Source organism: Microcaecilia unicolor, chromosome 7, assembly GCF_901765095.1.
Source record: "Microcaecilia unicolor chromosome 7, aMicUni1.1, whole genome shotgun sequence".
In the NCBI taxonomy this organism is placed as follows: Eukaryota; Metazoa; Chordata; class Amphibia; order Gymnophiona; family Siphonopidae; genus Microcaecilia; species Microcaecilia unicolor.
This window is the reverse complement of record NC_044037.1, coordinates 254,889,063-254,906,243: the sequence shown is the minus strand read 5'-3', so window position 1 is coordinate 254,906,243 and position 17,181 is coordinate 254,889,063. Positions and strand designations below refer to the sequence as shown.

Genomic DNA, 17,181 nt, shown 5'->3' with positions numbered 1-17,181 from the left:
GTTTGGGACCAGACCACAGCTCTCATTCTTGTATCCTCTGTTGTGTATGCAGAAGAAGAGCCAGAGAGATCCAGCACAAAATCATTTTGGGCACCAAGTTTGATCGATTAACTTTGGTATTGGAAGCATCGGCCCCAATGGCTGAGTCGGCTCATTCAGACACTGAGAGTGCATTGGTGTCCAGAAGGTCTCCCCATACCTTGACATCAGTACTGCGGGGCTTCGATGCTTTACAGCGAAGCAAGCCTAAGAAGAGCAAGTGTTTATCACCCTCAAAGCGTGGTACCAAGAGCACCGGAGCATTGGCATCATTGATACCTGAGATGCATCAGGGTCAAGAGCCTTCCAGGTGGGCTCATGCTTTCGATTTGGCACAGACAGGTTCTCAGGTTGTCTCCTTCACCAGCACTGGCCCCGCTTTTATCAATGGGTGCCCTCTACCACCAGTCCTGGGCCGTGCTCCAAGAGCAGCTGGTGGCCTTGTTGCAACAGTCAAGTGCAATGGCATCGAGGGCATTTGCGCCAGCCGCAGCACAGGCCCAGACCTCACCTGTGGAGCAACTGCTACAGCCATTGCATCAGCGGACACTGGAGTCTGGGCCAGCCCATGCAGCATCTCGCTCGACTTTGGGGAAGGAAGCTTCCGTAGCATCAAATGGCACATCCACACCTCAGCGCCCTGACCGGCTTGTACTTTCCTCCAGTAGACCGAGGTAGGTGATGAGTCTGAGATGGACTGGTCATTGGACTCTGATGAGGAGACAGACTATTTCTCTGAGGAGAGGTCTTACAGCATCCCCTCAGATCCTTCTCCTCCACAGGAGAGAAAGAAATCCCCTCTTGAAGGCCTCTCTTTCTTCAGTTTTTTTATGTGGCTAGCAGCTGCTATCCCTTTTAAGTTGGAGGACAAACCTAGGGCAGAGTTGTTGACTATTCTGGACTGTGACTCTCACCCTAGAGAGGCGATCACTGTACCTCTCCTTGCCATCCTCAGGGATGCACGGGTGAAGAATTGGGAGACCCTGCTCTCTGTGCAGGTTGTTCCTAAGAAGCTCCAGGACTCATGCCTCGGCTCCCCCTGGGCAGGAAGGCCAGGACTCTGGATTCTTTTGGGAGAAATGTGTTTCAGGCCTTGATACTCATCTCTGCATCTAGACCTACCAACTCTACATGAGCCTATACCTGACGTCCATGGTGCGAAGTGTGCTAGACTTTGCAGACACTCTCCCACTGGAGCAGGTGGCAGAGCTTTGCCAGCTGGCCACACAGCAGCAGGAGAGCAGGACTTACCTGGCCAGGGGCATGTTTGATACTTTTCATATTGCATCCAGGTTCTCTGCCTTAGGTGTCAAGATGCGTAAAGTCTCATGGCTCTGCATCTTGGACCTCGAATTAGCGGTTTAAAGAGAGATTAGTGGACGTTCTTTGCCAGGGAGATAACATTTTGGAGGACAAAGTGGAGGAGGTTGAGAACCTCATTACGAATCACTCTGACACCATCAAGTCCCTGTATCGGCAGCCTCCTTCTGCGACCATCTCCTCTTGGAGGTTTTTGGCTGGGCCTCCTAGGAGTACCTGTTTCTCTCAAAGGCGTAGTTACACTCCTTCTAACCTGCCCTGCCCAACAGGCTCAGCCTCTGTGCTCCTGGCTCAGGCAGCAGCACACCCCGAAGCCTCAGTAGGCTCCCCAGTCAAAGCAGTGGACAAGCTTTTGACTGGCTCCAAGAGAGCGTAGCCACCATCCAAATAGCACTGTATAGAAGTAGAGATAAGCTCTTAAATTAGGCTCACAAATTTAGGCAAATGAATGTCAGGCCTAAATTTATAAGCATAACTTTTAAGCTCCTATTAGTCATAGATGTTTTTAAACGTCGATAACATATCTTCCCAATTCTGTTGTTTTCACTTGCCCAGTCTTGCACTTTTGTGTGTATGTGATCATACAAGTTGGCATTTATGCTTAAAATTTGCATATCAACCTACTGTAATTTCTGTCAAAGATGCTTGTAATGCATCTGATTAGATCTTATGATGTGTCTTCTGTTACTGTGAGATCTGTTTTTTCTCTTAGACAGCTGTTTCTCAATTTATAGTCTACTAGAATGGAGTCTTCTTTGGACACATTGTAAGAACTTATTTGCCTGTGACTATAATTCCCTGAATAATGTTCCTTACTTATTGTCTGTCTTCATTTTCTTCTTTCCTACTGCTGTTAGTTTCAGGGCCAGTGCAAGAGTGTTAGGTGCCCTTATGTCTCCTTTTCAGATCCATTGCCTCTTCCTGCGATTTTGATAATTAAACTAAAAATCAGGATCACCCCAAAATCTTCGTACCCAGAATGATTCTGTGAGAACAGATAATAGAATATTGTATTTCAAATCCTAACCTTTTTGTTTCACCATACATAATGAGGACAGTTTCCAAAGACTATTTACCAAGTAAATAGGCTATATATATGAATATTGCCTACCCTCCCTGTGAGTAAAAATACATGCTGATGGTTCTTCTAGTTGTATGACTGTCAGGAGCTATTGTTTTGATTCATGGTACTCTTGGCCACCCCCTACCTGCCCCCTCTAGAAGCTGTTACCCTAGGCAATAACCTAGGGTACCTAATGGGTATGCCTGCCCTGGTTATTTTGGTCTCATTGCCAGCCTTTGATTTACAAACACTAGCTTCAGTATACATGAGGCATAAGGCATAGATTTGGAGAGGAACTGTGTAAAACAGATGTTAAGAAGTGCACTAGTAAACTTTATATTGACTTAGTTTGTGTTCATTGGTTTGTTACATTGGTTTTAATATAGATTCTGTATACAAGATCACTAAAGGGTAAAGGCTCATAGATTTGATATACCGTCTTTCTGTGGGTACAACCAAAGCGGTTTACATATATTATATGCATTCCTGCCGCTAGTGGGCTTATAATCTAAGTTTTGTACCTGGGGCAATAGAGGATTAAGTGACTTGCCTAGGATCACAAGGAGCTGCAGCGGGAATCGAACCCAGTTCTCCAGGTTCACAGCCCACTGCACTAAGCATTAGGCTACTCCTCCACTCTACTAATTGTTTTTAAGCTCATAGTGGCCTATTTACTAAGCTGTGCCAGTTGTTTAATGTGGGAATCGTCATGCACTAACAGCATAGACCAGTGGTGATCCGTATTTGTCAATTACATTTGTACCTTTCAGCCCCCCCTTCAGACTTTTCATTGGGAGTGTCCTCATGGAGGTGGGAATTTCTAAATGCATTTTCTTCTAGAGAAATAGCTTTTCCTTCTGGGATACAGCTCTTCCTCTCATCCACTTCCCTCTTTCTATCATAAGCTTGGGTAGAGAGGCTAAAAGCAGGAAAAAAAAACAGAATGGCAATGGCAGTGGAGGTTGTTGAAAATTACTGAGAGTTACATGGATAAATTTTCTAGTTAACTTGAGAATAACACTTTTGACCAGATATAATGGAGTAGTTACTAAGCTACAGTAAAATATTGCATTTTACCGCAGTGAAACTTTACCGCACATGTCACTAACTGCAGGTTAATAGTAACTTGGCCCTGTAAAGCCTCCTACTATAACTTTTATATTTATTGTTAACTACCTTGATGGCATGTCTGTAAGGTGGTATAACAAATAAAATGGAACTTGGAACTTCCTGGCTGCAGCAATACAGAGATAGCAGACTCTAAATTGGGCTTGCTAATATTTTAAAGGGCCCTGAAAGATAAAGCTTCTGATTTTTCCCCGGTATTCAATGTTCATCCTCATGACATCTGTTCTCCCACCCCAATCCTTAATTGCACCTAGCTGCAGTGACACTACTGCTAGGGATTGAGCAGTGTCATTGTGAAGCCAGGCTTTGACAGGTCAGATCTGACTGGGGATTGCTTCTGCCCTCCACTAAGCACAAGGAGGGTTCTAGACAGGGCTTTTTTTTGAGGGGGTACCGAGTACTGCCACATTTTCCATTGTCTGCTAAAATTGACCCATGGTCCCCAAGTTTTAATGAAAGAGCTCAGGCTCTACAAACCAATTCTGCCTTTTCGTAGATTCTGTGACTAGATGCAGGGAGCCTGGCTATTATGGAATGGGTCCCTCAGTGATCACCCCACCCCTGAAGTGCGCCTAGCATTTGAGTACCAGCACCATTTTCGCTAGAAAAAACACACCCTGATTCTGGAAGATGTAGGGGGAGGCAGGGACTGGGATTGAGGGGGATTATCAGTGAGTGGTTTCCTATTTATATCATTGGCCCCTTTAAGAGTGTCCCTGGCAGCATCGAGCTGCACATTAGCAACTTGACAATGAATAATGTAGCTTGCAAGGCAAACATAATCTGTGTTATTCATTTTGAATAATAATGGGGTGCTTTTGCATCTCATTCTTTAACTCTCATTGTACTACAAAATCATGTGTTAAAGGGAAATAATGCATGATTTTGCCATTTAATGCACATGATTTGACAAAAATTGTGCGTTATTTCTTTAACACAGATTAGTAACTACCTCTTTCAACTGGTTATTTTTAACTATATAGCACTACATGCACTGCTGAAGTGCCTCTGACTAATCCCTAGCATAACTGATGAATCTTGTGTCTTAATAATATTTAACCCATCTACAACCCAAATGTTTTAAAAGGAAAGATTTGCTTTGCATAATCAACTCCATTCCTTGATGTTAATGGAAAGAAATGGGGCCCAATCCTTATTAAAGCGTAAAACGCATTTTTTGTCTGTTTGGGAATCTTATATACAGATTTTAACACTGAGAGTTTGCAGCAGAATTCTTAACTCTTTGAAGGACTTGAGGCTCTGATGTGGCATATTTTATGTATTTGTTTATTTAATCTCTCTCTCTCTTTCTCTCTTTTCTGTGTGTATGTATATATATACAGTGGTGGAAATAAGTATTTGATCCCTTGCTGATTTTGTAAGTTTGCCCACTGACAAAGACATGAGCAGCCCATAATTGAAGGGTAGGTTATTGGTAACAGTGAGAGATAGCACATCACAAATTAAATCCGGAAAATCACATTGTGGAAAGTATATGAATTTATTTGCATTCTGCAGAGGGAAATAAGTATTTGATCCCCCACCAACCAGTAAGAGATCTGGCCCCTACAGACCAGGTAGATGCTCCAAATCAACTCAGGTAGATGCTCCAAATCAACTCGTTACCTGCATGACAGACAGCTGTCGGCAATGGTCACCTGTATGAAAGACACCTGTCTACAGACTCAGTGAATCAGTCAGACTCTAACCTCTACAAAATGGCCAAGAGCAAGGAGCTGTCTAAGGATGTCAGGGACAAGATCATACACCTGCACAAGGCTGGAATGGGCTACAAAACCATCAGTAAGACGCTGGGCGAGAAGGAGACAACTGTTGGTGCCATAGTAAGAAAATGGAAGAAGTACAAAATGACTGTCAATCGACAAAGATCTGGGGCTCCACGCAAAATCTCACCTCGTGGGGTATCCTTGATCATGAGGAAGGTTAGAAATCAGCCTACAACTACAAGGGGGGAACTTGTCAATGATCTCAAGGCAGCTGGGACCACTGTCACCACGAAAACCATTGGTAACACATTACGACATAACGGATTGCAATCCTGCAGTGCCCGCAAGGTCCCCCTGCTCCGGAAGGCACATGTGACGGCCCGTCTGAAGTTTGCCAGTGAACACCTGGATGATGCCGAGAGTGATTGGGAGAAGGTGCTGTGGTCAGATGAGACAAAAATTGAGCTCTTTGGCATGAACTTAACTCGCCGTGTTTGGAGGAAGAGAAATGCTGCCTATGACCCAAAGAACACCGTCCCCACTGTCAAGCATGGAGGTGGAAATGTTATGTTTTGGGGGTGTTTCTCTGCTAAGGGCACAGGACTACTTCACCGCATCAATGGAAGAATGGATGGGGCCATGTACCGTACAATTCTGAGTGACAACCTCCTTCCCTCCGCCAGGGCCTTAAAAATGGGTCGTGGCTGGGTCTTCCAGCACGACAATGACCCAAAACATACAGCCAAGGCAACAAAGGAGTGGCTCAGGAAGAAGCACATTAGGGTCATGGAGTGGCCTAGCCAGTCACCAGACCTTAATCCCATTGAAAACTTATGGAGGGAGCTGAAGCTGCGAGTTGCCAAGCGACAGCCCAGAACTCTTAATGATTTAGAGATGATCTGCAAAGAGGAGTGGACCAAAATTCCTCCTGACGTGTGCAAACCTCATCATCAACTACAGAAGACGTCTGACCGCTGTGCTTGCCAACAAGGGTTTTGCCACCAAGTATTAGGTCTTGTTTGCCAGAGGGATTAAATACTTATTTCCCTCTGCAGAATGCAAATAAATTCATATACTTTCCACAATGTGATTTTCCGGATTTAATTTGTGATGTGCTATCTCTCACTGTTACCAATAACCTACCCTTCAATTATGGGCTGCTCATGTCTTTGTCAGTGGGCAAACTTACAAAATCAGCAAGGGATCAAATACTTATTTCCACCACTGTATATATATATGAATGAATGACTGGTTCTTCTTTTTCAGAATGTAGACTTTTAGAGGGTCATAAGAGCACAGGCCCTCTGATTGTATTGTTTCTGTACTTGTTCTTTGGTAGAGTTCTGGGGGGGGGGGTTGGGGGGGGGGAAAGTAGGCACCTGTTTTTTGTCACTATTTTACAAAAACACATAAGTTTCTATATGTCTTTATAAAATACTAGTATAAGCAGCAGATATCACACCTGTGTTGAACGCACGGACATTAACACCTCTCAAGCAGATATAAATGTCCACACTGTCCAAACTCCAACCTTGTGCATGCTTTTCGGAAAACAACACACTATCATGTCATGGCATATACTTGTACGCCATTTGGTATTTTATAAGAGGTCATTTACATGCACACGCTTGTGAAAATGACTTTTTTTAAAACTACCCCCTTAATTCCCAAAGTTAACCACACAAATGTTTTGAATATGGACTCCCCTCCAAGTTTATTTATTTTGTTTAATAACATGAACTATTTCACAATGCTTCAAAGCAGGGGTGTAGCCAGATCTTGATGGGAGGGGGGGCCAGAGCCCAAGGTGGGGGGGCACATTTTGGCCCACCCTCCTGCCACCAATTCCGCCCCCCCCCCCCCCCCCGAGGCTGCCACCACTCCTCCTTTCCCTCCCCCACCTCCCCCGCCACTACGAAGGTACCTTGGCTGGCGGGGATCCCCAACCTCCACCAGCTAAAGCATTTGTTCTGTGCTGGTCTCACATTGCCTGGTGCCCTGTTCTGTTTTCAGTCTCTGCAGTCTCGTTTTAATGAAACTGAGCATTACAATGAGCATGCACAGCAACTGAAAAGAGGATAGGCAACTGAAAACAGCACCAGGCAATGTGAGACCAGCGTGGGATTAACGGTTTAGCTGGCGGAGGTTGGGGACCCCCACCAGCCAATTTGGGGTGGGGGGCAGGTCCCCATGGTCCCCCGTAGGCTAAGCCACTGCTTCAAAGAGTGATAAACCAAAAGCAAAAATATGATTATCATGCATGTCAGTATCCTTTGAAGTGCACTAAATTCATCACCTGCAGTTCTCTTTTTATCCCATCTTTCTCTTTACCTTCTATTTTTTATGTGGCATGTTAGAAATATGTTTTTGAGCTATTACCTTTCAAAAATGTATGTTTTTGTCTTTTAGTCCCAGTGGTTTTCTGTTGTCCTGCTTAGAGCAGGTTAAAACATACCTGCTATGTGATGGAACTTGTAAGTGTGGCTTGGAATGTCCCCTCATTCTTCCCAAGGTAAGCAGTGGAGAGAAATTTCATTTAAAATTTTTCAAACTGTTTTCATTCAATGAATATGTTTCTAATCTTTGAATGCTTTTTTTTTTTGTTTTGTTTTAAATCCTGAAACTAGTTTGGCTGAACAGTAGAAATTGTAATGCTGATTTATCAATGTTTTTTTTCCCAAGTAAAACAAAAAAAAAGCCCTTGCAAATTGGTGCCAAACTGTTCCAAATTGAAATAAATAAATACAGTCCTCCTCTTTATCAGTAAATTAATTTTAATTGCGTATTGTCCCTGTTTACTTTTATTTGGTGGTGGTTTTGTTTTGTAAACTGCCTTAATGTTTATTTTGACCAAAGAGCAGCATAGCAAAATTTATTTATAAATAGCTTAAGTACAGTTTGCACTTAGCAGTTTTGATGGGCTCTATCCATCAATCTAAACTATTTTATTGAGCCTGGGTCCATTTGTGTACGTTGAAGTTAACCTTTTAACTGCCAAGGGTACATGAACCTCTGCTGCCTAAGGATTTTTGTGAATTTTGCAGTAATTTCAGAATGCTATAAATTGTCCTTTTGTTGAGTGCAGAAAAATATTTTTCTATGCAACGGTTTTCCATTGGTGCTGAGTTCATGTATGCTTCATCTGTCTCTGAGCATTCCATTTTTATTTTATAGCTCCAAGAGGATGGGAAGGTTAGTAGTATACCAGAACAAGATAAATAATTGTCAACCATCCCTACAACCCCCCCCCCCTTTTTTTTTTTTTCCAGAAAATAAAACTTGTTGCAAGATACTTTTTTTTTAGAAAAGTAAGTCATGTGTAACATAATAGAACAGATATAATCTAGTGCTGGGCCCTTCGTCAGTGTTTCTTGAAAATAGTCCTGTGTGTTACAGAAACCATTGTTTCATTTGTACTGATTTTCGAACTCAGCCCACACATTTTTTTTTTTGTTTTACAGCATCTCTGCTGGCTAGTCTAGTCTCTTCCTCCACCTCAAAACCAATTCCACCTACACCCTAGTATGAGAGGATGAGTAGTGCTATATAATTTTCTGTCCACTAAATTATATCCTGATAATTTAGTCTGAAAAATTAATCAATTTTTGCACTAATTTTCTTCAAACATAGCTAAATTTCAAGGAAAACTGAAATAAAAGGAAATCCAATCCCATTACCTACATTTTTTTTTCTTTGTGAATGTAGGGCCCTGGAGGCTTTTAAGACCTGTGCACACAGGATAATGAGCTTAGAGCACACAATGAGGCCCCAGCCAGTAAAGGGTGGCAGTGGACTGTGGGCAAGAAATGTAACACTCCATGTTCTTGATTCTAACACTGGCCACAGGGACTTGAAGCATACCCAGCACTGCCATCCCCATGGATCTCCACCCTGAACCCAGGCACTCCTTGCTTGAAATGGGCACTTTAGAAGGGAGAGGAGCTGCATGGAAGGCAACATTATACATGCTGCAAATCCTTAGCTTATTCTACTGGTCATAGGGAAGGGAGAGAAGGGATGAAAGTTAGAGATGGAGGATACAGATGAGTAGGGATGAAAAGTGGAGTGGAGGGGAAAATGGAAGAGAACATGTAAAGGGAAAGATGTGAGGAGAAAAAAAGGGATGAGGAGGCAAGAGGCAGGGAGGTAATACAGATGGGAAACAATAAATGGGGGAAGGCAAGAGAGTAGGAAGGGAATTTATGTAAGGGCAGGTAAAATATACTGAATATATGAAATTAAATGAAAATGAGAGAAGAAAGGTGAGGGTATGAAAGAGAGGGCAACGAAAGTTGAGGAACAGGGAGCAGGTGGATGGGGAGAAGTTGAAGAAGGGGTGGGGGAAGGGAGGGTAAGAGGTGAGGGACATGTGATAGGAACAGGAGGACAACGTTGCATTAGAGATGGGGCAGGGTGAGTGTGAGAGATGATATGAGGAGAGGAACAATGTGTGTGTGAGAGAGGGAATAGGAGGAAAATGAAAGAGTATAGGTAGGTTAAAGAGAAACAAAAAGAAATGGGACTTATGAATGGAATAAGCGAAAGAAGAAAGATGGCAGCAAGGTGACAAAATGGCATCGAAAGGTTAAGAGAATAGAATAGAAGCTTAAAAATCAAAAAAGGAGAGGAAAAGTGAAAAAAAAGAAAAATGGATAAATGAATACATAAGGGAAAGGCTAAAGAAATACAAATAGGAAATCTAAATAAAGAATAATGAAAATAGTGCAAAAATGGAAGAAAATCAAGAAAGAAATATGAAGAGGCATCCTGCAATACCTTTTTTTTGAACTGTAACTTTTTATTGAAATTTTTCTATTGCAATCAAAACAGCACAGGGTGGTAACAGCAAAATTCAAAGAAAAATATAAACATTGAACTCCTGTAAGAACTGCCACCAATCATCTGAAGGGTGAAATACCCCCACCCTGAGTTTACCAAAGCTCCCCTTTCCCAAAGGACGCTGCAACTCCCAGTACTGTACATAATATAGGACAGTGCATGAACCCAAGAGTGATAGCTTCGCCATCAAACTTAACACCCATCCCATGCATTCCCCCCCCCCCCCCCAGCCATAAACCCAACCACTGTGTTGGAGGTGTGTGTGGTGAGACCGGCAAGACCCAGTGAAGTGACGGGTGTAATGTAGCCAACGTGGAGGCTCAAGAAAGGTCTCCCACTAAGAGAGGGGTCCCCTTCCCAAACACTAGTGACCCCTAAAGAATTGCCATGGGTCCCTGAGTGATACTGCCTCAAACCTCCACCGTGTTCCACTTCGGTTGATGTTGATGCCCCTTCCCCCTCAGTTCTAAGGTCACATTATTATAGAGTCTGACTTGCCTGACAGCCGTATGCTAAATCGGCATAGTGGAACCCCCAACCTCCCTCCAAGTTTTTGCAATCCCCATTTTAGCTGCCAAAATTGAGATGGGCTATGCCTGTCAGAATTCCTACTTCTGGAGAGCACTGTGGGATCAGTCCCAGTAAACAGGCCAGTTTATCATGCACCCAATTATTATTATTATTATTTGTTACATTTGTATCCCGCATTTTCCCACCAATTTGCAGACTCAATGTGGCTTACATAGTACTGTAGAGGTGTTCGCCATCTCCGGCAGGGAAACAAATATTATGGTTGAAGAAGATTTATGTGTTATAGACAATTGGGATTCGTAGCGAGGAGGAGTTGGTGTTGCAGGTTTGGGTATTTAGGAACTCCTCTCATATGAGAAAAAAGCTTAAGAGGGTAGGACTCTTCAGTTTGGAAAAGAAATAACCGAGGGGGGATAAGATAGAGGTCTACAAAATACTGAGAGGTGTAGAATCTTTTCCTGTTCAGTTCTTAACATGAGCCCATACCTTCTTCCTGAACCTGAACCACTTAACAATCCCATCATAGATGAGTGATTGTCCCCAGTTGCCCACATTGTCTCCAACAAAGGCCAGAGACTCCTCCCCCAATTTTTTCCTCTTTTACAGGGGTCCAGTATGCTCTATGTAAAATTTGGAATTGTAACTGGTTATACTTGGTAATAGCTGTACATTTATGCGCATAGCAGTACATCACCCGATAATCCTTTTCTCCCACGGAGATCCCCACCCAGGTATCCCACCTACTCCACCTTCCTGGACAGAGAGAGCTGGGATAACTGCATACAGATGAGAAAGTAGACCTTTCCTATATACAAGTTCCGTGACTGGATCATGGAATAGATTTGCACGGGCGTCTTTTCCGAGCAGGAAGTCCCTGCCCTGAAAATATTGAGAAAAGGGGATCCGGCACCCCAGAAGGTGCTTCAGCTGACCATGGGCCACCAGAGTTCCATGAGAAAATAAATCTCTACAAAAAGAAATATTAACAGCCTCGGTTGGCGTAGAGAAGAAAAATACTTTGTGGACCAAGGCTGCGGCAGCTTCAATCGAGGGATTAGAGCGGAGGAACCATGGAGCGACGTTTCTCGTGTCTGTACAGCATAGAGGCTCTACCAGAAGTGCATCTTGCAATAATTTTGACATGTGAGCACACTAAAAAATAAAATTAGTTTTTTCACTGAGGGGGGCATGTCTGTGCTAATCACAGCTACGTTGTGTGCTGAGTAGCACAAGATTAACATGTGAGCCCTTCCTGCCTATAAAATAGGAGACAGTAAAGGCTCATGTGTTAATTTTTGTTAATGGCTATGCGCTAATGGCAACGTTAGCACATGGCCATTAAATTGGAAAATGGAAAATTGGCCATTTTGCTGCAGCTTAGTAAAAAGATCCTTGTCTTTAACGACCAAATTTTGACTGTATAGTGATTTGTAAAGCCAGAATTTGACCATTTCACTATCTATCTATCTATCTGTGTGTGTATATATATGTATATATGTACATGGGCAGGAGCAGAATTATAACTTTTTGCTATGTACATATATCTCACCATGCCATGTGAAGTATATGGGTATTTCAGGAGTGACATAGTAAATGACTGCAGATAAAGACCTGCATAGTCCATCCAGTCTGTGGCTACTTGTTTAAAATGTGATGCAGAGTGAGATACTCTGGCAATGCATGGTCATCGAAAATTTCTGGGTTCAAGTATTAAGATATTTACCTCATTTGTTGGATTTGAAATATCAGAAAACTGCTTTGTTGGTTTTATTTTGTGATTTTTGATTCTTTGACTGATTTTTTTTTTTTTTGGGGGGGGGGGGGGGGGGGGGTAGTAGGGAGAAAAATTATTGCCCTTTTAATGTCCAGGAAATGTATCTTAACAAATTAGTGAGGTATAAACCCAACACCTCCCCTCCCAAAAAAAACCCAAAATTCACTCAGTGGAGAAACACACTTTGATTTGATGGTTATGGAAAAATACTTGTTTCAGAAAGAAAAACTTAATAGTTGGAGAGCCTTTAGGAAGATATGGAGGCTCATTTTCAAAGAACATAGATTTACAAAGTTTATTACTGCCAGAATTCCCCAGTCACGCAGAATTAATAATTTCTGCACAGAATCTGTGCTCTCCTCCTCCCACCCGCCCGCTGCCACCTGCTCACCTGCCTGCCTTGCCTCCCTGAGCACAAAATGCCCTGGTGGTCTAGTGGCCTCTTCGGGGGCAGGAAAGAACCCCACTCTTTCCTGCCCCGCTGCCGCTGAGATTTTAAGCGGTAATCTCGTGAGATTACCGCTTGAAGTCTCGGCGGCCATTTGGAAAATGCATGGCACCAGTGAGAGAGCGGCAGAAGTGGGGTAGGAAAGAGTGGGGTTCTTTCCTGCCCCGAAAAGGTTCTTCTACTGCAGCTCTTCGTCCTCCTCTTCCTTCTACCTCACAGGTGAGTGCAGTGGTGGCTGGCGGAAGGGAGGGGCTGTAAAAAAAGAAGGGTGTTATGGGTAGAAGAGGGCTGTAAAAAGGGGGTTGCTATTGTGGGGGAGGGAAGGGCTGTAACAAAAAAAGAGGAGATGCTGTGTGTGGCTGTAAAAAAAAAAAAGGGATGATGTGAGTGAGAAGTGGATGCAAAAAAGGGGATGCTATGAGGGAGGGAAGGAGCTGCAAAGAAAGGGGGACGTTTTGTGTGGGGGACGGAGGGGCTGTAAAAAATGGGGTTGCTGTAAAAAAAAAAAAAGGGGATGCTGTGGGTGGGAGGGGTTGCAAAAAAACGGGGAATGCTCTGTATGGGGGATGGAGGGGAGAGAGAGAGGGCTGGAATCAAAAAGGGATGCTATGTGTGGGTGCAGGGAGGGAGGGGAGTAAAAAAAAGGTGGACATGGGTGCTGGGAAAAATATGGATGGTATCTGTGTACAGGGAGAGGGGGCTGGAATATTAGTTAAATTCTGCCAAATAAACATGCAGAATTTGCAAATGTTGTGCATGGACTGCTGCAGAATTTGCCAACTTTGTGCGCAGAATTTTGAAATTTTGCGCAGAATTCCAGCAGGAGTAAAACATTTTCAAAAGAATAAGTCAGAATTGAGATGTTCTGCTTATAACGTCCAAAAACCGCATCCATTTCACAGCCATTTTCGAACAGGAAAAACATTGGGGTTCCTGTTTGAAAATACATAAGAATACGAAATGAACAGCCATTTTTCAAAATAAAACGTCCAAATTATGAATGCCAAAAAAAACAGGGACAAGAATATCGGTCTGGCAGCATTTGTACAAATGTGGCCACACAGACGTCCCTGCAGAGCAAAGGGCTAGCCTAGTGATCAGAGTAGTGGACTTCAATCCAGGGCATCCAGGTTCATATTCACTGCAACTCTGCTATTTTAAATGGTGAGCCCTCCAGAGACAGTGAAGTACCTACTGTACCTAAATGTGCACCACCTCAATAGCCCTCAGAGTTCCAGGTGTCTTTAATATTTAGGTACAGTAGATATATCTCTGTTTCTGGAGGGTTCACAGTTTAAAAGTTTTGCATTTGCCTAGTCAAAATCCTGACTTGAATCCAATAGGACCTGAATTGAAAAGTTCATGCATGAAAACCTGCGAATGTGTCTGAATTAAAGCAGTTCCCAACTGGTAGCGCTATAGAAGTGATTTAAAGTAGTAGTAGTAGTTAAGATTCCTTAACAACAATCTGAAAGATGATATCAAACTGTAGGAAATTTTTGGTTGCAATTATTGCTGCTAAAGGCGATGCAACCAGTTATTAAGTTTAGAGGGCACTTATTTTTTCACATGGGTGATATGGATGTTGGATAAGTTTGTTTCTTAAATTAAGGAAGGAATTGTTTAAAAACTGTGTTTTTTGTTTACTCACGTTCCCTTTGTCTAGTACAGAATTACATTGTTTAAAGATCAGAAACCATTCAGTGTGACATACTGGGGAAATCAGGAGTGGGGAAAAACTTTTTCACATCACTTTATCATGCGTTTCTATCAGGGGTTCATACACATTCACCCTCCTTTACACCTTGTTCTTCTACAGTGGGACCTTAATCTGGTCCTTCATGTTCTAGTGTAGCCTCCCTCTGAGCCCTTGACATGAGCCTCAATGAAGGATCTTATCCTAAAAACGGTCTTCTTGGTAGTCATTACATCAGCCAGGCAGGTTTCTGAACTGCAAACCTTATCTTGCAGGGACCTGTACTTATCCTTCTTAGAGGATGCTGTTTCTATTCAGATAGGCTGTTTCCCCATTTCACCTGAATCAAGTGGTGACTCTGCAGGTATTCTTAGACTGAAAATAGCCATATTCACCTAGGAAGCTTCATAAACTTGATGTCTGCAGAATCTTGCTCCGTTATTTGGAAGTGACAAACTCCTGCTTGTTGAATTGGCCGATCGTCCTGTCATTTGGCTGAGAAAAGGTAAGGTAGTCTCCAAATCGCCCACAAGCACATTTATAAGGCAGTCCTGTGATGGTTGTTAAACACTTTTGTGAAATACTTCAAGATTCTGACATTTCAATATCTGAAGATAGCCACAAGATTTTCAACACTATGCTCGCTATAGCGCTTCACCAAATCATATGCTACTGGAAGGACAACTCCAAGCTACGTTTTACGGAGTGGTGGAGTCATTTGTATGTAATAAAAAATATGAGTCTGCTTTGGCTATAAAACATCATAATATTTAACCTTTCATGATATCCTCGCTATCTAATTTCTTATGGATGTCACGTTTACAAAGCTGGAACTGGGTTTGTGAGCCCTTGGACCACTGCCGAGGAGCAGCAACGGCAGGCAAAACCACCCCACACCAGAATCAAGGCAGAATGGACGTACCAGCTGTATAATTATGGTACAGCCAGAGACCCCCCCCCCCCTCCCACCGGAATGGTGGCGGGCCCAGTCATAGAGCTCAGGCTATTACAGACCTTGGCTGAGTCAGAAATCTGATGGCTGACATAACTGGGAGCTTACTGGAAAAGTATGGCCTAGTTTGTAGCCCGGATTGAGGCCTAAATAAGCTAAATTAGGAAAAGTTAGGTCAATAGTGAAAGACAGCCTGATACAGCAAAAGCGTTTATACTTACAGCCTTTCATCATTAAGTGAAGCCCACAAATCATCATTTGGAATGAGGAGTTTATTTGCCAAGGTACAAGTCAAATCAGTGATTGACAACAGGCACGTACAATCAATTAGTTATAGGAATATAATAATCCAGCTGCAAACAGGTGTTAATTAGTTCCTAATCTTTTATAATTTCTTTTACCAATTAAAGATTTTACAAGGGAAAGCAATTAGGTAATTTGTCAATTCTGCTGGACACATTGGTTTCCCTTGGAGAGAGAGAGTGGCAACCCTTTTCTCTCTAACTTAAACCAGGAAATACCCTGATTTTTATAGGTGCCCTCAGGGTATGGATAATATGACAGTAGATATACCTGATTGGATCTATGCTAATGTCATGGTTGTCACTGATTGGCTCATGCTAATGAGTAGCTTCTATCTTGCTAACATGGTTTTGTCTTTAGCTCGCTTGACCACAAATCTTAAGCAAGACTCTGCATCCAGCTACACCTTTCCTTTCTCACACCATGGCTGACCACAATCCTGCTCACAGGAAAGTCTCATTTCTCAACTTGTTTTTCTAACTTACATTAGAGAAAATTCCACTTTGCAACAGATACGGCTTCCATTTTGTGCTGAAATCCTCCATTTTGTTTCCATATCTATTGACCTAACTTTTCCTAATTTAGCTTATTTAGGCCTCAATCAGGGCTACAAACTAGGCCATACTTTTCCAGTAAGCTCCCAGTTATGTCAGCCATCAGATTTCTGACTCAGCCAAGGTTTGTAATAGCCTGAGCTCTATGACTGGGCCCGCCACCATTCCGGTGGGGGGGGGGGGGGGGGGTCTCTGGCTGTACCATAATTATACACAGCAAATCCAGGCTAGGTCTCTAGGCAGTCAGCCAGCAAGCAAAGTCCAGGCAAAGGTTCAAAAGGCAGGCGGCAAGCAAAGTCCAGGTCCAGGCAAAGGTTCAAAAGGCAGGCGGCAAGCAAAGCAAAGTCCAGGTCCAGGCAAATGGTCAAAAAGCAGGCGGCAAGCAAAGCAAAGTCCAGGATCAGGCAAGGTTCAAAAGGCAAGAAACTAGCAAAAGCAGAATCAGGTCCAGACAAAGTCTCTCAGGCAGAAGTGCACAAGCACCCACATACCAGGGCCTAAGACGCAATGCAAAGGCAACTGCAGAGAGATTCCAAAAGGCTAATAAGCCCAGCAGCACCTGGAACTCAGCTGCAGCAATCACTAGGCAACTACGGGTGCTGTGCAGGCTCAAACACCATAAGCAAACCTGGCAGCCTGGAAGATCCAGACCGGACTAAGCAGAAATCTGGAACGGGTGATGGTCCAGAGCAGCCACCCGTTCTGGCCACCAGAGGGCGAGGAAAGCACAGATGTAACAATGGAGCAGTCATCCTCAATTCCAATCACATTATGTAAGCCACTTGTTGTTTTTGTTTGTAATTTGAT

At 43.2% G+C, this 17,181-nt stretch overlaps 1 protein-coding gene across 7 annotated transcripts in view; it reads left to right on the top strand.

The window, feature by feature from the left end:
- Positions 1-17,181, top strand: part of MBD5 (methyl-CpG binding domain protein 5) — a 235,657-nt gene that overhangs the window by 121,595 nt on the left and 96,881 nt on the right. For all 7 annotated transcript variants that reach the window (XM_030209184.1, XM_030209183.1, XM_030209188.1 and 4 more), the window contains one exon: positions 7,687-7,789. In XM_030209184.1, the coding sequence (XP_030065044.1) occupies positions 7,687-7,789 (103 nt within the window). The remainder of the gene's footprint in view (positions 1-7,686; positions 7,790-17,181) is intronic.